Source organism: Chanodichthys erythropterus, chromosome 21 (assembly GCF_024489055.1).
Source record: "Chanodichthys erythropterus isolate Z2021 chromosome 21, ASM2448905v1, whole genome shotgun sequence".
In the NCBI taxonomy this organism is placed as follows: Eukaryota; Metazoa; Chordata; class Actinopteri; order Cypriniformes; family Xenocyprididae; genus Chanodichthys; species Chanodichthys erythropterus.
The window spans coordinates 4,646,695-4,670,767 of NC_090241.1; the positions used below are offsets into that span (position 1 = coordinate 4,646,695).

General features: G+C 37.9%; 2 protein-coding genes across 6 annotated transcripts in view; both read left to right on the top strand.

Moving 5' to 3' along the window:
* marchf7 (membrane-associated ring finger (C3HC4) 7) overlaps positions 1-13,674 on the top strand; it is a 70,042-nt gene extending 56,368 nt beyond the window's left edge. For all 5 annotated transcript variants that reach the window (XM_067374561.1, XM_067374563.1, XM_067374564.1 and 2 more), the window contains 10 exons: positions 977-1,173; positions 2,902-3,063; positions 3,677-3,833; positions 3,953-4,123; positions 5,715-6,804; positions 9,067-9,236; positions 9,820-9,923; positions 12,216-12,317; positions 12,500-12,548; positions 12,891-13,674. In XM_067374561.1, the coding sequence (XP_067230662.1) occupies positions 991-1,173; positions 2,902-3,063; positions 3,677-3,833; positions 3,953-4,123; positions 5,715-6,804; positions 9,067-9,236; positions 9,820-9,923; positions 12,216-12,317; positions 12,500-12,548; positions 12,891-12,985 (2,283 nt within the window). In that variant the 5' untranslated portion in view covers positions 977-990 and the 3' untranslated portion in view covers positions 12,986-13,674. The remainder of the gene's footprint in view (positions 1-976; positions 1,174-2,901; positions 3,064-3,676; positions 3,834-3,952; positions 4,124-5,714; positions 6,805-9,066; positions 9,237-9,819; positions 9,924-12,215; positions 12,318-12,499; positions 12,549-12,890) is intronic.
* A 2,312-nt stretch (positions 13,675-15,986) lies between these two features.
* Positions 15,987-22,724, top strand: fam171b (family with sequence similarity 171 member B). The gene is made up of 8 exons (XM_067374470.1): positions 15,987-16,195; positions 17,682-17,915; positions 18,232-18,324; positions 19,126-19,281; positions 20,054-20,224; positions 20,338-20,451; positions 20,629-20,752; positions 21,393-22,724. Exons 1-8 carry the CDS (start codon positions 16,003-16,005, stop codon positions 22,624-22,626), a joined length of 2,319 nt encoding a protein of 772 aa, XP_067230571.1. The 5' UTR covers positions 15,987-16,002; the 3' UTR covers positions 22,627-22,724.
* The last annotated feature ends 1,349 nt before the right edge of the window (positions 22,725-24,073 follow it).

Sequence of the window (24,073 nt, forward strand, 5' to 3'; positions counted from 1 at the left end):
CTAATCCAAATGAATCGAGCGGATTAGTCCAAAGTTTTTGAAGACACACGATCGCTTTATATGATGAACAGATTTAGTTAAGATTTACTTTTCTTCACATAAACATTCATCAACGTACACGTCAGTTATTATATACGGAAGGTCATGCTTGCTTGATGTGCGAGAACCAATGAAGTTCATTCTCGTGTGTTACGCGGTTTGTTAAAGCAGGTTCAGTTGAGCTTCTGTTTATGTTCGCTGATCAAAGCAATCATGTTTCCAGGAAATTTGGACTAAACCACTCAATTCATATGGATTGGTTTTACGATCTCTTTATGAACTTTTTGAAGCATAAAAGTGGTAGCTGTAAAAAGAGTACAGAACTGGCTTGGGTTTCATTAAAAAAAAACTTCATTTGTGTTCTGAAGATGATCAAAAGTCTTACAGGGTAGGAACGACACAAGGATGAGTAAATAATGGCAGAATTTAAAACCTGATCAAAACCGTAATCTATTTTAATGCCAGAAGTTCAAACAAGAGAGCAAATGTCAGTATCAGAATTGGTCAACAGTTATTTGTTAAAATCGGTATCTCATCGGCCAAAAAAAAAAAAAAAAAACTCCTATCGGTGCGTCCCTATTAAAAATATCTTTGTTCCAAAGATGAACTAAGTCTAATGGGTTTTGGACACACTTTACCAATTTGCTTATTGTTCTTTACCATGTAATTGAGTCTGAAACAGTCAAGAAAGTAAGTCATACAAGTTTAGAGCTTTACCATGTTGAGTACATGACAGATTTTCTTATTTTTGTGTGAACTATATCTCTAAAACCATCATACTGCTGGAGGCAACTTGTAATGCTTGACAGGTAATGAAAGTACATGACAAAAGACATGTCTGAATCATCTCTTTACAATGGAATTTTTAAATGGAATTTAGTGGTGACTGCTGTCATGGGTATGCGGCTGTAACGTTTTGTCTCACTCTGTCTCTCAGGATACAGTTCAGAGATGGATTCGAAGTCTCGTCGGTTTCCGTTTGCTGTCTCCAGCTCTTCCTCGCTGTCATCGCCCTCCTCCCTGTCCTCCTCATCTTCGGCGCTCAGCGCGAGCCGGCTCTATGGCAGAGGGAGCGTTTTGGGAAGGGATCGCTATAGCAGGGACTCTTCTGTCAAGCTAGACTCAGACTATCAGGTATTACAGTGACACATTCATTTCCAAAATATTTGTTCACTCCCACAGGTAGTGTAGCTTAAGTCTCTTTCTCTAGATCACTTACATCAGCCCCTCCTGCTGATCCAGTCTCCCACAAATCTATATTTTATTCCTGCATCACCCAGTGTAGTTAAAGGTGTGTTTCAGGTTCAATACAGGTTTTGTAGTTCTCTTGACAGCATCTGTGATCTTGATTGCCAGAGAAAATAACTTTGACTCTTCCTTTTAGATTGAATGAAAGTTTATGGGGCAATATTATGTTCCATATGTTGATTATCCCTCAGTGATCCAAACAATGTTATTCATGATGGGTTTTTTATTTATTATTTTACTCCTAAACGTGTCTTTTGTAAATAATTCGTTTTTTTGTTTTTAGGCCAAATGTACATATAATTTGGAAAAACGCTGCAAAATTCAACACTGGGCAGTAGGGTTGCAAAATTTCACCACGTTCGTTTGGTGTAGTATGTCAACATTTTATATTAACAATTAGTTTGTCACACAAATATATTTGAAAAAATATATATAATATAATATACAATTAATATAATATAATATAATATATACAATTAATATAATATACAATTTATTGATTATGATCCATTGTGTGAGAACAATAGAGAAAAGTTTGACCCATAATGCCCTGCATTGCATTTTTGCTACGGTAAGAAAAATGGTCTCAAAGTTCCATACATTCAGAGTTTCGGGGGATCTAAGCCTTAACATAACTAGATGTATAAAAATAAAATAAAAAAAAAACTTAAATTTAATCTAATACTTGTAAATGGATACAAGTGTTCCAAAAGTGTTCCAAAAGTGTTCCAAAAGTGTTCCAAAAGTGTTCCAAAAGTGTTCCAAAAGTGTTCCAAAAGTGTTCCAAAAGTGTTCCAAAAGTGTTCCAAAAGTGTTCCAAAAGTGTTCCAAAAGTGTTCCAAAAGTGTTCCAAAAGTTGAGAATTGATTGATAAAACTGCTGTTGATACATTTCAGAGTGTCAGATACTGTTATTTGTAGTGTTTATGAAAATTAGGTAATTGCTTCACACACTATATAGCAAAATATTAACCAAAGGGACTGTGACTCTTTCTCCCACTGTCTCTTACTCTCTCTTTACTTTGTTTTCTCCACCCTTTCAGTCAGTAAACCTTCATGAAGGTTCTAGAAGCATGAGAGAGGCACTATGGAGATCGGTGCGCTAGCTTTATTAGCATCTCATTTTCCTCATGCTGCTGGGGCTGTGGAAAGATCTTCGTGTTACACTGCCTTGGTTCACTGGGCTTTTTATAGTGCACACTAGATTCCTGGCCCTGGTGCATCTCATCAACCTGTCAAGGTCTGTCTCGCTAGATAAAGTTACTGAAGCTCCCAGAGATGTTTTTGACTCTCCAGAGTGTTTTTTGAAGATCACTTCTGAGAACTTGGCTACATCACTGCATTAGCCAGTGTTGAAGTGGACATTAAACAATGTTGGCCACCATCAGCTCATCCATATATAGTTTGCCACAGGGGATTTCTCATCATAACAAAGCAGCAAACCACCCATATGCTTTTAGGAAGGAAACTATTTGCAGAGGCTTTGTGGTTGTCTGATTTAGTCTGAATCTTGGCCCATTCTGATGTAGAATAAACAGTAGTTGAATGAGTCAATAATTGTTTAGTCTCTTCCTGTCACGGTTATGTTCTGACGCCCATGTGTTGTGTGTTCCAGAGCTCCCGTCTGCTGAGCTCGCCAAGAGGTTACAGTTCAACTGAAAGCCGTCACTCCAACTGGAAGCTCTCTACACCTGTCTCCCTTTCCTCTTCTTCCTGTTCATCATCTTCCTGTGATCGATCATGGACAGAATCCACCAGTGGGGAAAGAGGCAGACTTGTAAATATTGTGTTTATAGATTATTGTAAAAGTGATGGTGTAATGTATGTACACCTACATATGTAATTATATTTTATCTATTTTACATTTACTTTTTTTTTTTTTATATATAATAACTGCAATTTATTAATAAACCCACTAACTAAATGTAGTTAAAATAAACTGACAGTTTTTATAGAATAGGTATTTTTACTATTAATAGCATTAGCATTTTTTTTATTTTTATTTTTTATTTAAAAAGGGTTTAAGATGGCTGTTTTCCATTTATGAATTTTTTTTTTTTCTCTCCATTCTTTTTTTTGTCTCCCTCCTGCATTTTAATGTTTGTGGAGTTTTGAACCATGAGAAAGTGTCTAATGCTTGTGCATATCTATAAGACTGGATGTCCGAAGTTCTTTTAGTTTCATAAAGTGGCAAAATATGTGCATTAAATATGAAATTTGTTGCTGTTATAATGAACAAGTCATGGAGCATTACATTTCTGTAAACAGCTTTACCAAAAAATCTTATTTAACGCAACCTGAACGCAGCCCAAGAATCTCGGAAGCCGTTTAGCAAAAAACCCTGACATCTATGACATCTGACTGCCTGTGTTTGTGCATTTGCATTTCAGACAGACTCTGAGAGAAGACTGGGAACCTACTGTGGACTTCTTGGCACATCCCAAGACAGCGAGTCTAAAAGAGCAAAACTTTCTTACACAAATAGAGCAGGATATTCCAGATCCCCATCCACATCTAAACCTGCCAACTCCTACTCTACTTTAGGAAGTATGTGACCGTAAAAAGTAAAAACAATGTGGCTTAAGTGTCCAAATACTGCAGCTATAGTTAATTTTAAGTGTTCAATGTATGGATATATGGTGGATTAACACATTAATCTTGTTTAGATTCTTCATGGAAAACGACCATTAGTCCTTTGTCTAGATCATCCTCCTCATCCTCGTCCACTCCATCAGAGGGTCCTTGGGCCCGCAGGGATTTGGAGAAGAGGGGGGATTCAGGACTGACCTCACTGGGGGAGTCTAGTTACCGGCCTAGTGGACTGACATCTTCACTGTGTATGTGCTTGCTTACATTTAATACAGACACATTCATCCACTACCACTCCAGGGGCCCGTTTCAGAAAGGAGGTTAAGGTGAAAACTCTGAGTATGTTAACCCTGAAATGAGGGAAACTCTGGGTTTTCTGTTTCAGAATGGGAGGTATGTCAAACCCGAGAAAGTAGGGTAAGTCAAGCCTGTTTCTGAAAGGGAGGTAACTTGTACTCGGAGTCAGTTTCCATGGTAACTTGCTCTGTTAACCTGCTCCCGACCAGGTTAGGTTTTCTTTGGTAAACCCACAGTTTCCTTTGGTCTCCTCCCCTTTTTAATGTGCAAGTGATGTTTAAGTAGTTCATTCATTCACTAACGCTGCAAAATTGCTTTGCATACTGAGTATTTTATTTTTTTTATTTATTTTTTTTTTTTGGCCCATTTCAAGTACATGTATCTAAAAATTCTTAAATCAAGATGGAATTTCTATATAAGAAAATGATAGGCTATAAGATATTTAGTAGTGTTTCCTGGGGGGTGGGGGATCTAAATTAAGTGCTTTTTACTTAAATTATCAATATCTGCCAGTGTAGTTCTAAAAATAATCATAATGCGAATTTACAGTAGCCCCGCCCACTAGTGTCACACTTATTATTGCTTATTATTGGATCCTGTTAAATTATGCATATTACATTATTAAAATAAAATATTAAATTATTTATCATCTTTTTTTTGCATGTGGGATACCATGAAAATGAATATTAGCTCAATGACTTGCCACTCTACCAGTTTTCACCTTTGATATTATAACAGTGATAATTAAACTTGCATTGACTCAAGTATGTGGACGTCATTTTTGTCATGTTGCCATGGTGAATCATAATATCGGAGCTCCATTGATGATGACTTATTATAGTCGTGGTGCAAACGCTTAACTCTGAGTCAACCTACTCCGATTCGATTGAACTAACTCAATTCAGCTGTTCTGAAACAGAAAACTCTGAGTTGAAACTTGAACTCAGAGTTGACTTACCCTGAGATGGGAAACTCTGAGTTGGTTGAACCTCCTTATTGAAACGGGGCCCTGTCCACTCCTTTTTCTATGGTTTTCTTTCTCTAACTGTTTCTAGGCATAATTGGATGAATTTAACTCATCTGAGTTTTCATCCATGTATTTTTATACACGTTTTTGGATATTGCCTAAAAATACTGATTGAAAACCTCAAATGTAGATAAAATTTTCAAAATGCTTGTTTTAGCTTTTTAGATATCACTTTTTAATTTTATATTTTATGTTCAGTGAGTAGACAAAAAACCTGAAAAAACTGACTTGTGCTCAGGCAAGAATAATATAGTTTCGAAGCATCTTAAATGTTGCTCTGGTCATCTGACCATTTCCGTTTTGCCCCAGTTTGCACCACAGGTGACAGTATCTTTTTTTTTTTTTTTTTTTTTTTTTGAACATACGGGATTGAAACTGCTTTATTTGCAAATATTTTTTGCAGATTTTGTATTTTTTAATATCTCGAATATCTTGCCATTTCTTCTTACGCCCTCATTAGTATAAGGTGTAAGTTTGTAGCCCATCATAACTATACATTTCTTTTTGTGCTTTAGACCGTTCAGAGCGTGTTACATCCACCTATGCACAAGGTGCTCGACCCAAAGAGAGCCAGTACTCATCCCACAGAGAGAACGGTTCATCTAGTCGCCGTATCTCAACCGAGTACCTCCCCTCTCCTCTGGAGCGCAGCTCCCACAGGCCGACCACAGATTACCAGTCCGGTCCGTTCTCTCGCGATACACCCCGCTCCAGCTCTAGCTCCACCAGAACCTCCACCTCTGTGTCGGACCCATCCCACCTCTCATCCTGGAGCTCCACCCCTTACACACCCCTTACTGGCTGTAACTCCAGCCCACCTTCATCTAGCCCCGCCCCCACTCCACCTCCTGCTCAGAATGGCGGCGACTCAGATGGCAGGCGAACAACCAGGCGCCTGCTATCACGACTTTTCTCCCGACGCTCCAGTCAGGAGTCAAACTCCACCGCCAGCTCTGCCTCTGATTCAAGGTCATTTGACTCAAGCCCAGATGAAGCCCTGCCATCTGAAGCCCCTCCTCCGGTCAGTAGAGAAAATTTGGAAGCGGAGCTGAGGAATTCGGATCCCGTTCAGGCATTTTCGTTCTTGCGCAGACGTGGACCATCTCTCGCTCCCGTCCAGGAGAGCGCTGATGTAGAGCCGGAACAGGAATCGCTCAGGCCTCAAGCAGGTCTGTCCTGGCTGAACTGGAACCGCTGCACCCCACTGTTCTCTCGCCGCAGGAGGGAAGGGCGTGACGAAAGCGCCCGCATGGGCCCTCATCGTTCACCCCAATTCCCTGACCGTGATGGCCGCAAAACTCCTGACCAGGGCACGCATTGTGAAGATGATGACGATGATGAAGATGAGTCCTCAGAGGGCGCTACAGCAGCACCCTCTGCTGGGGCCTCGGGTCTTTCTGCATCGATACTGCAGGACGGAGCCCGTCTGGCGGGACGGAGCCATGGCATTGGCAGGGTGATGACCAGCCCGCTCTTCCGTATGCCTGAGAATGTAATAATTGGTGTGGGAGTAGGAGCAGAGGGGAGGAGTCAAACTGAGGAGCAGGCAAAAGACAAGCCCGCCCCCTCCAGAGACCCAGAGAGACTCCGAAAGATTCAGGAGAGGTCAGAGGGCAATCTTAATGATGTCTAGTTATTTTGTAGAATGTTCTGTGTGCGTGAGTTTAAAAAAACATTACTGTAAATGCGTGGTCATATTTGCAAAACTTTTCAAGAAAAAATTACCAGTCAAAAGCGTAGTGATGCATGCTGCGCAACTCCTACAGAAGTCACTTTCAAACCAAGCCGCTTTCTGTTGGTCAAATCTTTCACCCTACACAGATTGCGTAGATTACTATTGAAATAACTGTTTTTCACCAGAGGAAATTCACAGAACAATTGGAAATCTGAATGCACATTTAAAGAGCTGTTCACACCAAGGACAATAACGATAAAGATATAGTTCTAAAAATCATTCTACACTGCATTCCAAATTATTATGCAAGTGACGCATCAGTAAGATTTCAGTACAATAAACATTCAGATTTTAGTTTTCTAAGAAAATGTACGTTTGTTTGATAACCGTTATCTAAAAAGACATGGGTAAATAATCTCAGACAAAATAATTTGCCAGATCTATGGAAACCCTACTTAGAGGTTGTTCCACATTATTAAGCAAGTCACAGTTTTCAATCAATATGAGGAGGAAGAAAGATCTTTCTGAAGATGAAAAGCATGAAATGGTACAATGTTGTGCAAAAGGCATGAAAACAACTAATATTGTGTGAAAACTGAATGGAGATTATCGAATTATCATAAGATCTGTGAGTGATTTAGAGCACAGCAGAACTTGGTCAGATAAAGGCTTATTAATGAAAGTTCCTGTCAAAAAAAATAATTGTATTGAAAGTGCAGCTATAAACAAGCCAGTGTTGAGCAGCAAACAGGTATTTGAAGCTGCTGGTGTCTCTGGAGTCTCAAGAAGCTCTCCATGCAGGCTGGCAGTTGTGCATAAAGATGCATTTCAGCCACTCCAATATTAGTTGTTTCCATGCCTTTTGCACAACATTGCACCATTTCATGCTTTTCATCTTCAGAAAGATCTTTCTTCCTCTCCATATTGATTGAAAACTGTGACTTGCTTAATAATGTGGAACAATCTCTAAGTAGAGTTTCTATAGATCTGGCAAATTATTTTGTCTGAGATTGATAACCGTTATCTAAAAAGACATGGGTAAATAAACAAATGTACATTTTCTTAGAAAAACTAAAATCTGAATGTTTATTGTACTGAAATCTTACTGATATCTCTTGTCACTTGCATAATAATTTGGAACGCAGTGTAAATATAAAAGTACAGCAGGGTTCACACCACAACTGTAACGATAAAGGCACAGAGGAACTGTATTGTTGGAATCACTTACAGAATATTTTTCAGCTGATAATTGATTAAAAACAATGACAGCCAATCAGAATCCATTCCGCTTTAATGAGCTTGAACATTTAAAGTGGCAGGTGACAAACCTGCAGCACGCTTAGAATAGACAAAGATATTGTGCAATGGTGTGGACGCTGTTATAGTTATCTTTATAACTGACTTAACTCCTTATTCTTTTGTGTACGTTAGTTGCACTCAGTAATTCAAGATGGCTGACATGGCAGTTGTCTTAGGTTGCGTCCTAACTGATGCACTACACACTATGTACTCATCCATGTAGTGTATAAATTTTTGTCATTCAACATCGGAGTCTGATTTCCCCAAATTGGGTTAGTTGAAAAACAGTGGTATGAAATGTTCTAGTGTTTAATTTTGAATATATATACATATATTCTGCTGGTCCAGTCAGATTTGAACTTGCCCGGTTAACATTTTACATACCCCACTATAAATATAATATACTTTACCTTTTACTATTATGGTCATAAAGGAATACATATTATTCATTTAACATAAATTTTTCTTTACCAAGAAAATGATGGACACTTGGTTTTTTAAATTTAAAAAATAAAGGAAAATACTATAAATTATACTGTAAAGAAGTGATAAATTATAGCTACTGCTACATTAATTCATCAATAGGCATAGATGCTTCCATCACTCTCACAAATCCTCTTTGCAAGTAGCATCTACATAACCATAACACAAATTGGTAGAATTAACCAAATTTGATAGTGTTTACAGTACATAAACTAAACATGCATGAATATATAATCTAACTAATATAATATATCTCAACATTAATATAATATCTCAACACTAATCTTTGAATCATATATGATTGGCTTGGATCTAAACTCTGCAGGATTGGGCACACTTGGTGTAGCAGGAGTTTTAGTTTTAGCAAGTTTTAGTTTGCTGATTGTAACCACACCCCTTCTTTCTTTTAGCCTTCTGTTGGAGGATTCTGATGAGGACGAGGGTGATCTGTGCCGAATCTGTCAGATGGGGGATCAGTCGAGTTCCAACCCTCTGATCGAGCCCTGCAAGTGCACCGGCAGCCTGCAGTATGTGCACCAGGACTGCATTAAGAAATGGCTCCGCTCCAAAATCAGCTCTGGTATGGTTGTCTTTTCCTGAGGGCAGATATAAACTAGCTGTTTATATAGTGTATTTTCATTTGTTTGATGTGCACTGAGAAAGGAACTGCTTTCAAATTCAGTCTGACAAGGGGGATTTGGGGTTCATTTCCTGTGGAAGACTACTACTGCATAACACAGTGTGAAAGCAGACTGATCAAATACACAAATGAGATTCTTCCTGTCTTGTAATTTTCATACTTATTTACTGCCCATATTTTCAAACTTTTGAAGAACATTCAAAAGATTGAGGTGGTTTCTAGCCCTTACAGACAAATACTGTGGTGGTACCATGGTTCAGTCCTGAATGTTTAGTGCATTATTTTATGGTAAGTATATACTTGAAGGCCTAGATTACTGTGGTTCTACCATGTTGCTTTTGGAAAATGTACAAATAAACTGGTTCAAAACTCATTGAGAGCTTAATTTGTTAATAAGATGTGAAATGAGGCTGCTATATAATATAATGTAATATAATATAATATAATATATAATTTTATATATATATATATATATATATATATAATATATTGGTATTCAGCCCATATCTGTTTTGATACACAGGTTCTAACTTGGATGCCATTACTACCTGTGAACTTTGTAAGGAAAAACTGCATCTAAACATTGAGAACTTTGACATCAATGAGCTCTACAGATCTCATGAAAGGGTAAGTGCATCAAAACAAGATGCAAGCACATTGTTTAGCTTACTACTTATAAGAAACATACTTATGTGATATTGTGCATGCACATAAGAGTGATCTACCAATGCATTTGCAAAGTTAGTTTTGGCATTTTCTGATGGACAAGAACTATTACATGGAATTAAGGCCTGTTCACACCAACATGAATTTGATTAATTTTGACACTGCTCATACTTCCCGGTGTTAACAATTTGTCCTGGATATTCATAGGCTGTCATTTCACACTGTACATTTCTAAACCCTGGGTTAACGTCCTTATTTGCGGTGTCAGTGTCAATGATTGGACTAATGCTGCACGCGACCCATTTACATAAAGGCTCTAGCAGTGCTCCTTCTCGAATTACACTTTGCAGACTGTACTATCTAGTGTTTTTCTGAATGGACTTTTCAGACTATAAAGGTATGAATGAAACGGTCACTTCTTTAATCCAATTGATGGATTTTGCATTGCCATTGGATCTTTTTCATATCAAACGCTGAAACGACACTTTATACAATGCACAGTGTTTCCATGACTGAGGCATGTGATTGGTTGTGGGCATCTAATTGTAACGTTCTAAATAATACAAAATTGTTTCACAATGCACATGATTGGCACCGCAATGAGGGCTTAACACCCAGTGGTCCTAACCCTTAAAACGCGGTGCTAACCCCAGTTCTAAATTACAAGTGGGTAACATTCCTTTACCTGGGGGTTAAAGGGTTAGTTCACCCAAAAATTCTAATTCTGTCATGAATTTCTCACCCTTATGTCGTTCCAAACCTGTAAGACCTTTGTTCATCATCAGAACACAAATTAAACTTTTTTTAGGAAATCTGGCCTTTGATGGACTGCAATGTTATTACCACTTTCAAGGCCCAGAAAGGTAGTAGATGCATTGTTAAAATAGTCTGTGACTACAGTGGTTCAACCTTAATGTTATGAAGCGATTAGAATACTTTTTGTGTGCAAAAAATAACAACTTCTCTTCTCTGTCAGTCTCCTACTCTGTTCATGTAGTAAACACAGTGCAGCACTTCCAGGTTCTATGTCAGAATGGCGGCTGACACTGTATATGTGAGCAGCACGACGCATGCATGTGATGCTGACACAGGAGCTGGTCAGTTATGAGCCAGCGTTCTGACGTAGAACCCGGAAGGGCGATTACTGACACAATTTAAATTTTTGGGTGAACTAACCCGTTCACTACGTGAACAGCATAATTGTAGAATAAACTCATTTTTGTTTGTTTTTTTTTTTTGCGCACAAAAATATTCTCGTTGCTTCATAACATATAAAGGGTTAGTTCATCCAAAAAGGAAATTTGTCATTAATTACTCACCCACAAGACCTTCATTCATCTTCGGAACACAAATTAAGATATTTTTTTTATTAAATCTGAGAGTTTTTTTTTATCTCCCATAGAAAGCAACAAAATTACCACATTCAAAGTCCAGAAATGTAGTAAAGACAGTTAAAGTAGTCCATGTGACTACAGTAGTTCAACCTTAATGTAATGAAGAAATTGTTGAATAAAGTCACTATTTTTGTTTTGTTTTTGCGCACAAATAGTATTCTCGTCACTTCATAACATGTTAAGGTTAAGCCACTGTAGACACTTTGACTATTTTAACCTTGTCTTTACTACCATTCTGGGCCTTAAAAGTAGTAATGTTGCAGTCTATCGGAGGCCAGAAAGCTCACAGATTTTATCAAAAATATCTTAATTTGTGTTCTGAAGATGAATGAAGGTCTTGCAGGTTTGGAATGACATGAGGGTGAGTAATTTAATAACAGAATTTTCATTTTTGGGTGAGCTAACCCTTTAGAGGCAGAGATTCAGTGATGATAACCTGTGGTTAAATGCAGTGTGAAAAGCCCTGAAGAAGAGTTGCATGCCATCAGTGCAACAGGCATATTAACAAATGTTTATTGCAGCAAATTTTTACACCAAACGCTTTTCTTAGTGTGAACAGACCTTTGGGGACCATTCTCACACACACACTTTTTTTTTTTTTTTTTTCTCCTCTCCACAGTACTTTTAGCTTTAACGCAGTGTTGTGTGAGATGCAAGCACAGTGGTCAAACACGTCCATCTAGCATGTTTACATCACCCTTAGAATCAGAACTAGAATTTGCCAAAAAATTCCCATCACTTTTGATCAGACTCTGAACACGTTCCTTATTACAGAGCCTTCAGTTAAAAGACTTTAAGCAAGTAATGTTCACGTCTATCTGCTATATGACTAATTTTGCTGGTGTGTTGGATTCCTCAGTCGGAGTATGAGTTCATCAGCTGTGGGCTGTACCTGGTGGTGCTCCTGCACCTGTGTGAGCAGAGGTTTTCTGATGTCCTGGGTGCAGTCAATGATGCCGGGGTAAGCCTTACACATCTTTCTTGTATTACTTTGTTCATTTTCTTATCTGTTAGTTCATGTCCAAGTACAGTACAGTACTTTGGCTCGTGTGATGCGTCAGCAGCTCCACACTATGTAAAAGTGTTCAATGTAAGCCAATGTTGTGATTTGAAAACCAAAACGTTCTCCCCTCTCTCGCTCAGTTTTTCAACTTGGCGAGAACTCTACATGAACACATGGACAATCTTGAAAGTACGTTATGACTTCTGTTTATTTTGGTACTGCACAATAAAACCCCTCAAGCTTGTTAGTTCATTTATATACAGCTTTACATAACTTCTTTTAAATGCATTGGTAAGTATAGATTATAAAACCAGTGTCGGTTCTAGTTCTGGTATGTATTGTGCAAAATTGTATATTTTACATGGATGTAGTTTAAAGTGTAAGCAAATTTGTTTGCATGGCATTTTACTACATTTATTTATTCTACTAACATATAGTGAGTCATAATTGGCTGTTGAATGCCTTGGTGCTAAAAATCCTCCTCCCTTTCAGGTTTTTAATGTTTCTGCTTGTTTATGTTTGGACTCACAGGTTCATATGCAGAATCTGATGAAGATGAGGTGGAGGACAGCAGACCGTCCATCGACTTCTGTGACTTGGAGGATGAGGAAGAGGAGGAGGTTTAATCGGTTGGCAGGGAGGAAGGAGGCGTGGCTTAGCAGTTCGTCTCAGTCTTCTCCCACTTGATGTTTTTGATCCGTCTCCTCCTGTTTGAAGTGACTTTAGCCAACGTCTGATTGGCAGCGTAACCACTGTCCCTAGCCTATCACAAGGCTTTCATAATATGCAGATAAATCAAGTTTATGGGAGCTGTATGGATTCTTTTTATGATTTTTTTTTTTTTTTTTCCTTTTCCCTTCTTTTCTGTTTTGCATCAGGTTGGTGAGCACTCTAAAGCTTTATTAAGTAAAAAAAAAAATGTCCGGTGAACTGTTGACCACCATGAGTGCTTTAAATGAATATGCTTAGAAGCTGGTTTGGGGAAAGAGAGGATCTTGGAAGATTCGTGCTCTTAAACTGGTGTTGAACATTCATCCGCTCATTTATACAGTAGGGCTGCTTGAAAAGGACATGATGTTTGGTTTCAATATCTTGATTTTAAAAAATAAATAAGACCCTTAATTTCCTTTTTTTTTTTTTTTTTTTTTTTTTTTTGGTTTTTATGTTATTAATACACTTGTTTACTTGAGAATGGGTGAGTGAGAAAACGTGGTCACTTTTCTTTCAAGAATTTCTTTACAAAGGACCTTTTCCACAGTCTGTTTGTATGTTGTACATTAAAACAATGTAATTCGCTTGAATTATTACAATAAAATGGAGGTTTTGTGATGCCTCACAAAAATCTGCTCTCTTTCAGATGTCTTGCAGCTAATGAACAATAATTCTGTTAACTTTTTTGTGATATTATGAATGTTTTCATGACTGCGTTGTACCACACATCACAGGCTTGTCTTCTTATGAGATAAGTGGGATTGTTTTGTGTGTTTTTTTTTTTTTTTTTTTGGTCCCTAAAAAATTAATTAGATTTCCATATGTGGTATTTAAAGTCATCAAAACTATAAATGCAGAGGTGTAAAGAATACCTAAAAACCATATTTGAGTAAAAGTACAGATACCGTGCAGTGAAAATGACTCCATTACAGGTTACAAGTCACCAATTCTAATACAACTTGAGTAAAAGTCTAAGAGTATCTGATTTTACCAGTATTTAAGTATTTTACTGAATGTAAGTTAAAAGATGCAAAAGTCCTCGACACCTGAGAGACATGCTGGTGAAAATAAGAAACAATTTGTGAGATGAGAAATTACGTTTATTTTCTAAAATCAAAATAAAACTCAACACCTCAATATTGCAATAAATAAGGGTCGACACAACAGCCTCTTAAACATTTACAAACGCTCAAGTCTCAGTTAAGCTCAAGTGCTCAGAAAGGCTGTAAACCAATATCCACCAAAAAGGTCTTGTCAACACAGTGGATAAAATAAGTAAAATTAAATGATCAAAATCTACTAGCACTGGATTTGCTGGTTTCGGCCTCATCACCGGCTACAGTCATGAACTCATCTCCTAAATCAAACACCTGTGATTCAGAAACTATCTGCTAATGCACTCACATTCTCGTAAAGTAGCCGTGCTGACAAGTATAAAGGCAAAATGCACATGATATAGTACCTTAGATGGCGATATTGCTGCTTTATATCAGAAAAAAACTGCTGCAGAAAAAGTTACGTTCCATGAAAAATGTAATTTGTAACTTCAACACTCATTATAAATGTAGTAGAGTAAAAAGTACATTTACTTGTTCAAAAATGTAGTCAAGTAGAGAGTAAAAGTTGCTAATATCTTTGATACTCAATACAATTACAAAGTAGCCAAAAAGATAAAGTACAGTAACTAATTACATTACCTCAAATACTTTACACCTCTGCTTTAATGTTGTAAAACGTGGAAAGTAGTATAATGACAAGCATATATCATATGTGTATTAAATATAAATATATAACATTTATACACCTTTATATAACTACTTATACTCAGTGTTGGGGAAAGTCACTTTTAAAAGTAACTTATTGCAATATTGCGTTGCTTCTTATTAAAAGTAATGTTACATTACTTTTGCATTACTTTTTCTCACCCGAGCTGGGCTTGCTTGTTTGTTGAATTTTTTTTGTTATTTAAAAAACATTTTTGACAAATGCAAAGGCCCTCTCACACCAAAATAAATAAATAAAAAAAAATAATAAAAAAATGAAATTAAGCCTCAGGCTGACGGAAATGCATATTTATACCTGTACAGTAGAGGGCGCAGCTCAAACAAACCTTTCTGCCATTCTGGATTAAAGAAGAATAGGAAGAAAGAACTTATTTCTAAATCTAAAGTAATGTTTGCTTATTAGTATGGTTGAATTGGTTCATTGAAGGTCAGCAGCAAAGACATTGGTTAATGAAATGATTAAATACATAAAGTATTGTGTAATTTAATATATTTAATTATTACAAGTTTGCGTAAAATTCTGAGATTGCATTTCACTGTTTTTATTCTTTTTGAGGAATATTTAACGTTTTTGTGCAAGTGAGTTGAGTAAACGCATGTTCACATTTAGTCTAGAACTACAATAACACGTTCACACAGCACACATGACACCTCTGCACTTTACTTCTCTCAACATGACAAGAGCTGTCAGTCAATAAACGTGAAAAAATAACTTAGATATTTTGTTTTAAATTGAAAAAGTAATGCGTTACTTGAAAAAGTAATCTGATTACATAACTCATGCGTTACTGCTTATACTAAAATATAAAATAGGTAAACATGTAGTTTACTATGTATTAATAACTTTAATTACCTTATGCAAATCAATTAAAATGTCTTTGTAAAATATTTACCTACGCATGAAAAGAACATTGCATAAGCTTTAACAAAGACAAAAAAAAAAAAAAAAAACACTGAGCCAGCAGATGGCATCGCGTGAGCAATGACGCAACACGCGCACCCGTCTGACTCCAGTACCAGCTCCCTCATATATTCATCGGTCCACTGAGAAGCATGATGTGACCGTAACATGCACATCCACCCGAGGACAGAAAAACAACAACATTCTCCTTCTCCGTGTCACTGAGTGCAGTTATGTCTGAGACGCCATGCCAGATCTTTCGGGGTGTCTGCTCCTCGCCGCGCTGCTGATTTTCTGCGAGGATGGGTACGTGAGGAGAGCGGAGGGTGGGGTGCTCTCCCACGGCCTCGCCTCGCTTTCGGAGGAGGACAATGCCAGCGACACACAGACATCCCCGCTCAAGGGACAGGGGGATGCGACGGTGCCGCCATCAGGTAACGGTCACGGCATCAGCTGAGCTCATCCTCAACATCCACAGCATTAGCTCCGCATGCGGTGCGCGTGCACATAATAGGGATGTTTTCATGATGGGGTACATCACAACAAAGGACACGGGTGCGCTGTTGACCGCTGTGCTTGCTGTCTCATAACATTGGCCTATAACATGCATTATGTGTCTATTATTTGTAAGCCTGCGGAGCTCTTCTACAGGGCCATTCGAAGTAAAAACATCTATTTCAGGCTTAATTATAGGACAGCCATGTCCACATTTTTAAGAGGTGAATAGCTGATATGGATGAGCTACATTACACGGCTTATCCTGAATATACTGAGGCACTTTTGAATTTAAGATTTAATGGGAGATTATTTCAGTGCCAGAATCATCCAAGACCTTTGAGATAGTAGGCCTAAAATAAAATTCATTAGGTGTTTAATATCAGTTTTTTTTTTTTTTTTTTTACTTCTTGATGGGACTTTTTGATCACTTAAATATAAAGGCAGCTATATATTTTAAGGTTCATTTGAGTAAAATAGTATGTGATATAATTTTTTGTAGGTTATATTATACATTTTTATTGTACTAAAGCCAAAATGTTATTATTAATTCAAAATAATTATTAATAATTCATGTTTTTTTTCCCTCAAAAATTTCTGCAGAACCCAATTTGAAAGCCCCTCCACGTGTCTTTTAACTATTCGCAGATGGGTCTAGTACACCTTATTTTACCCCATTATTGTTACCATGTGCTACCGTATTTAATTTCTTGTCATATGTGTTGTTCAGTACCAGATCATGGTTGTAATAGTTATTTAACAGTGTAAAATCCATTCTAAATTTGATTTATTATTAAATAGCAGGGACTGAAGTTAAGACTTATATGATCCAAAGGCACTTCCTGTTATTAAACAAATTATTAATGCTACATTGCCTTATTTGACTAACATTTACATGAATATCAGCTGTTATAAGTTGGTATGGGATGAACATTTCTAGTATCTGCCATTATTTCATCCTGGTCATGTTGTGTTTTGGGCATCTAAACCAGCTTCATGCAAAGAATGAGAGATTCACTTCTCTTTTTTTCTCAGTATTGAGAGATTTTAAAAAGGTTTTTAAAGTCTCAGCTTTTGGTGTGCTCATCCGACATTTGGCACTTTGATCTATTTTTAAGTCACTCTGACTGAGCCTTGGGTCCAGTGATCATTACTATTTCAAAGCTAGGCAGTTGCAACCAGATTTTACTGTCACCAACCAATTTTATTGGTTTTGGCTGAAATGGGTTTTAATGCATCTACCTGAATGAACTTATAAACATTGGTGTATATGGTTAACCTTAAACTCCTTTAAATTTGCTTCATTTTTAAAATAATTGTTATCTTTGACTCATATTATTGGCAAAATTTACAATTCAAGTGATGCCATATACATTTTCATGCACATTTTTTATTCATTCCCACTGAACCTGACCTTATCTCTGTCTCTAGAGTCGCTCCTGACACTAAAGATTTGGGTTAAAGATGCGTCTAGCCAGAGGTTTCTGAAAGGAGCTGTGGTGGGCGTGTTCTTGAATGGATCCCAGATTCACTCCAGCCAGACTCTGGAGAATGGAGAGGTCACGGTCACTATCCCATACCACCTTGGCCTGACCCTCACTCTGGTGGCCAGCATGGAGGGTTATGTGCTCACCCAGCTGCCTTGGAAAACCACCAAGATGCCCAGTAAGTTCATAACCTCTAAAATGCAGTGTTATTTACTATTTTAATAGGTTATTGTGTATTTGTTTCATCTTAATTCATGGACATTTTTTGCAAGATGAATAATAGAGAGATGAATAATAAACAGCAAGAAAAAGATGATGCTGCTGCAGCAAGAAAGCAGTGAATCAGTGTGACCTCACCCTGGCTTGTTGCATAACACCCAGCTAGAGCCCTAAAGAAATGACCTTCAAACATATGGAGAAATTCAACTAATGTCATTTTAATGTGGAAAAACTTGGCTACTAAAATGAGGTCTGAGTGTTTGTTTTTTCCCTAGTTTTTTCTGTCATTACGATGTCCCTACGCCCTCAAACACAAGGGAACATCTGGCTCTTTGAGGATACTGTGCTGATAACTCGAAAAACATCTGGTATGTCAGTTAAAACATTTCTTTCCTACTATCCATTCCACTATTTTGAAATTGAGAGCTGTTTTAATTGTTATAATCCATCATTTAATTTAGTACCTCCATATATTTACTGAATATACAGTGGATACGGAAAGTATTCAAACCCCCTTAAATGTTTCACTCTTTGTTATATTGCAGCCATTTGCTAAAATCATTTAAGTTCATTTTTTTCCTCATTAATGTACACACAGCACCCCATATTGACAGAAAAACACAGAATTGTTGACATTTTTGCAGATTTATTAAAAAAGAAAAACTGAAATATCACATGGTCCTAAGTATTCAGACCCTTTGCTGTGACACTCATATATTTAACTCAGGTGCTGTCCATTTCTTCTGATCATCCTTGAGATGGTTCTACACCTTCATTTGAGTCCAGCTGTGTTTGATTATACTGATTGGACTTGATTAGGAAAGCCACACACCTGTCTATACAAGACCTTACAGCTCACAGTGCATGTCAGAGCAAATGAGAATCATGAGGTCAAAGGAACTGCCTGAAGAGCTCAGAGACAGGATTGTGGCAAGGCACAGATCTAGCCAAGGTTACAAAAAATTTCTGTGTGTACATTAATGAGGGAAAAAATGAACTTAAGTGATTTTAGCAAATGGCTGCAATATAACAAAATGTGAAAAATATGAGGGGGTCTGAATACTTTCTGTACCCACTGTAGACCAACTACTATCACTGCATGTGATATTGTGACACAATAAATTTCTACTGTTGTACTATTTATGTATTTATCTTTACATGTATTACAGATCTGTCATTTCAACCGAGTATCCAGTTTCCCAAAAGTCTCCTCAAACTGTCAGAGAACACTACCATCTCTATGTTGTCAGCCTATCTGACAGCTCCAGCCCTGCCTACAGAAAAAGACTCAAATTTCTTTACTCTAAACATCAACGGTAAAGGAGGTAAGATCAATTTGGAAAAAAAGATAAAATACCTATTGCATCTCGCTAAATAAATTAACCAGTTGTCTTGTCACATCTCTTGAGTGAATGCTGACCCTGTATGTTTCACTGAGATGTGAGGGGAGTGTGTTGTAGGGCAATTTAAGTCAATGAAGTCTACAACCTCCATTATTGTTTAGACTCAATACTGTATTGATTTGTTAATGCTATTGATTACAACATATTATTGATTAGGCAATATCAGGCTGCTTGGTTACCCAGATTTAAACAAAAGCAAATATGATGGCACCTTTTACACATATTATTGATCCTCTAGTCCAGTGTTTCTCAATTCCAGTCCTCAGGACACAACTACCAGAATGTTTCTAGATGCTTTTAGATGTCTAATTCAACATTTAGAAGCTTGAGTTGAATCAGATGTTTTAAGTAGTGAGACATCTAAAACATTCTGGTAGAACCAATGGGGACGTCTTATTCACTGGCTGTAAGAGGCATTAGACATGATGCATCAGACTTTCCAAACTACAGCATTTAAGTGGAAAATGTTGGATGGCTGATGCGCTATCTATACAAGAACACTGGAGCTGAGGGATTAAAATGCCTCAGAGCCTCATTGTCTATGAAGTGGGCAAAGCTTTGGGAAAAACCCTAGGACCCAAGGAATGGAGTTGAGAAACACTGCTCTAGACCAGACACCCTGAAAACAATTTTCCAATTTATTTTCTGCAGATTGTAAAATTAATCAATGTTATCTTTGTATTACCAATTAAAGGTTATAGGAATGTCAAGTTAAGCCCCTTGGCTATGATCAGTGCCCAATTAGTGTCTAATGGAAGGGAGGTTGATGTCAAAGGACCCATTCAGCTAACAGTACCACTTCCCTACCACACCCACCTACGACCCTCCGACTCACTTCCTGCGTGGACCTTCGACATGACAATAGGTGAATGAAAAACTGCGAACTCACGCATTTAAAAGAAAAAACGCAAACTTAATATGTTAAGGGAGATTGGGGTTGTGTCCAAAAGAAGCACATAATGACGTATGTTATCACAGGTACCTGGGTAAATAAAGGTATAGGCACTATACAGATGGAGAAAAACGGCCTAGTCTGGACTTATGTAGCACCTCAACTTGGTAACTGGATTGCTGCACTACCACCATCATCAGGTAAGACTCGGTCAAATTTAAGATTTGGATTTAAAATAATTATTCTCAAGTCTCATTCATCAGCCTAAACTATTACTATTTATGAATGAAGAAGCATTTCAGTTTCATAAAATCAAAATCTTCCAGACTTCTGTTAATATGCAGCCCTCTAAACAGATTTCTGTTGTGTAAATCTAGGTTATATGGGGCTTGCAAGCTCAATGGATTTCATTTCCTACCACACATACCTTCTTGTGGGTATCTTGGGAGGAACTCTTGTGATAGTCATCGGATTTTTATCTGTGATTGTATTTCACTGCAGGTAAGAGTTTATTAAGCCATGCAAATATTGTATCACTTTCTTATAAATAGAATAGTGCATGACTTATTTAATCTTAACCCTTCGCCGGGAGTTTGATTGACAGGCGATCTAACCAATCATAATACCAAATCCGTTGTTTTGTCCGACAAAGCAGTTAGTAGATTAGCATCGGTGGACTTGAACTTGAAAAAATGGTGTGTACTGACGTTTTTCTGCGGTTGAAACAACATTCCTTCTGATGTTCATTCATGTTTATTTGATGCTATAAATTAACTAGTAGGAAAAGATGATTAGTTCAAGAGCTGCTTGAACTGAGGTGCTACAGAGATCTGTCACGATGCATTAAAGAGCCACAAAACGGTATTTGTTTACATTTCTTGTAAAAATGTGAGACTTTGTTTCATATCAAAAGTAACTTGCTTGTCTGTCGACGCATTGTCAGTGTCCTCTTATTTTTCACTGCGTGAGAACATGATGTGTGGCGTGTGCGGCATGGTTTGTCAGACGTAGCAACAGTAACTAAAGGGGGCGGGTCTTTGCGAATGATAAATTCCAGTGAACTAAAGGCATTTTCCAACTCATTATTATTGAAGGGCAAATATCAAAATATGTAGCAATCCTTCTCTATCTCATTTTACAGAGATTTAAACCATGAGGTCGGAAGAAGGCGATGGAATTCCACCAGGCTCACTGTATTGAAGAAAGACCAGACCACTTCCACCAGCTCTGATGAGGCTCAAGAACTTTTCTTTCATAATGGGGACCGGTCCTATTCACTGGCTGCAAGAGGCATTGGCCATGATGCATCAGACTCTCCACGACACCAAGCCAACTACAACATTTATGTGGAGAATGTTGGAAGGCCGGTGGGCAATCTGTACGAGAACATTGGAGCTGTGGGATTAGAAAGCCTAAGAGCCCCAGTGTCTAATCTCTACATTAATAGTGATGAAGTGGCAAAGCTTCGGGAAAAATCGGAACAGAATGGCTCACGCCAGGGTGGTGCAGAAAATTTAGTTTTCAAAGACAAGCTGTTCCACATCTACAACCAGCCTGTGGCTATTGTACAGGCCCAAGAGCTGTTTAATTCCCAGGGACAAGCTGACCCTTCTGGAAGCAGATCTGCTACTTTTCCACGGAATGGCATGGAACATGGAGCTCAGACTGAGCGCAACTTAAAAGACAGTTTCACTCAGACGTTGCCTAAAGTTCCCCAGCAAGACAGTGACGAGCAGCAGGCTCTGGAAGGAGTGCAGGCCGCTGCCACTAACCCAGGGCTATGGGGCCGCTACAGTCATCTCCTGGAATCTGTATCTGTCCCAGGAACTTTGAACGAAGCGGCTGGAATGGGGCCTTTTCGGGGGGAACTCCAGGGAATATCAGAGCAAACCTTGCTTGAGCTCTCCAAGGGCAAGCCGTCGATTCACCCGCCCCGGGCTTGGTTTGTGTCTCTTGATGGTAAACCAGCAGCCCAGGTTCGTCACTCTGTGATTGAGCTTCAGGGAAGACATCGTCCGGGCAGCAGCAATGACACAAGCTTGGACTCTGGAGTGGACATGAACGAGCTGCTGCAGCAGCCTCTGAGAAAAAGCGAGGAACCCTCGAGTGCAAGCTTGGCTAAAATAAGCGGAAATCAGGAGCAGGACTTGAGCAGCAGTGAAATTGGGAGTCCTGAGGACTCGTCCCTGAGGAACACCCTGGAAGGCAGTAGTGCAGCCATTCCCAACATCCCAGAGGACAGGGATGCAGGGGACACATCCAGTGAGTCCAAATCTACCCCTCCACCACGGAGACTGCGGAAGGTTCGAGACAAGAAGCCAGACAGGAAGACAAATCGACATGTGAGGGAGGAGAGACCGCAAACAAAACACTAACTGAATAACCTGTGTGTAGCTGTAGCTTTTTGATGTCTGAAAATGGTTTTGATCAAATTGCCTTATAATATAAACATCAGGAAGAATGAATTAAACAAAAATGCCTGTCTTACCTGCCGTAGCTCAAAGTCGATTCCTGTGGCTATGCTGTATCCAGCATTTTGTCAGCGGTTCATTTCTACACAATTTCGCAACCACACTGTACAATGTTTTTACAAACTTCTTTGAAAGAACATATTTGTTTACCTTCAAAAGTACATTGTAAAAGTATGTATATAACATATATATCTATGTATTTTTAAACATTTGTTGCCCTGTGTGCACAATGCTTGAACCCACAATGCTCTTATAGGGAGTCTGCAAAACTGTTTCAATGCGATCAGTTTGGCTCTCTTGGCTTGCTTGGAATCAATTTTTGTTCTTCAGTTCAGTTCTACAAATGTAACGCAAGGAACTGCCACACAGTGTCATAAACAGTTATAAAATAAATTGTGGAAAAACGGAGCACTGTTAACGTAAGCTGTTAAGCTAAGCACTATATTTATTCTACAATTCAGAAAGTGCACCAGTGTGTTGCAAAGAGTTTTTTGAGGGAGCGACTGAGGCCTCTAAGGTCGTATGCTGTTTTGACGCACTGTACTTATTTAATGTATTATTGCTAGTCACATCTGCATGCTGTCCATTGTGATGCTTTTTCCATTCAATGTTTTCATGTGTAAGAATGTAGTACCCAAAAACATCGAAGATATGTCTCAGGTTATGGCTTACCTTTCCAAGGCCAATGCTGGAAGCACAGCTGTATAGGTCATGAACCTAGCATATTAAGATGTTTCTTGTGCTAATGTGTTTTGTGTATGAAATATTTCTTCACAAATTGACAACAAATGATTATCAACTCATGTATTGAATGTGTTGGAGCTTTTATAGCTTTATTATTTTAGACAATTAATTGTAACCGTTTAATTCTCATTGACAGTTACAATAAAACACTAGCTTGTTGTCAGGCAGAGAGAAGGGAATCTGAGTATGACATTTTAAATGAAGTATGATCGAGGAGAGAATATTGCATTGTGTCAGCTGAATGTTTTTAAAGTGATTTATGTTGTATTGTAGCATTTATTATTTCAATAACTGTAATATGTTTTAATGATTTTTCAACACACTGGTTTTAATGGTTCATGAGCCAGTCCTGGATGCTTTTCAGTACAACTTGTAATCTGCCTTTTTGTGCACATTTAATAAAGGTACTTGACCAAACATTCTCATGAGTTTTATGTACCAAGAACTGATGATAATACATTTTTATTTTAGCTTTATAATATAAATAAACATTCAAACAATAAATAAATATAAGAGGCAATAATAAAATGATTGTTTCTTATGCAAGTATAAATGTCAAAAACAGCCTGTTTTTCAAGTCAGGATTTATCTGAAATCTTTGCCTTTG

Bases quoted from the DNA above. Each gene is read 5' to 3' on its own strand.
- fam171b (XM_067374470.1), top strand. From the start codon at position 16,003: ATGCCAGATCTTTCGGGGTGTCTGCTCCTCGCCGCGCTGCTGATTTTC. The intron at 16,196-17,681 runs GTCACGGCATCA...CTCTGTCTCTAG, and splicing joins GGTGCCGCCATCAGGTAACG to AGTCGCTCCTGACACTAAAG. The intron at 17,916-18,231 runs GTAAGTTCATAA...TTTTTTCCCTAG, and splicing joins GAAAACCACCAAGATGCCCA to TTTTTTCTGTCATTACGATG.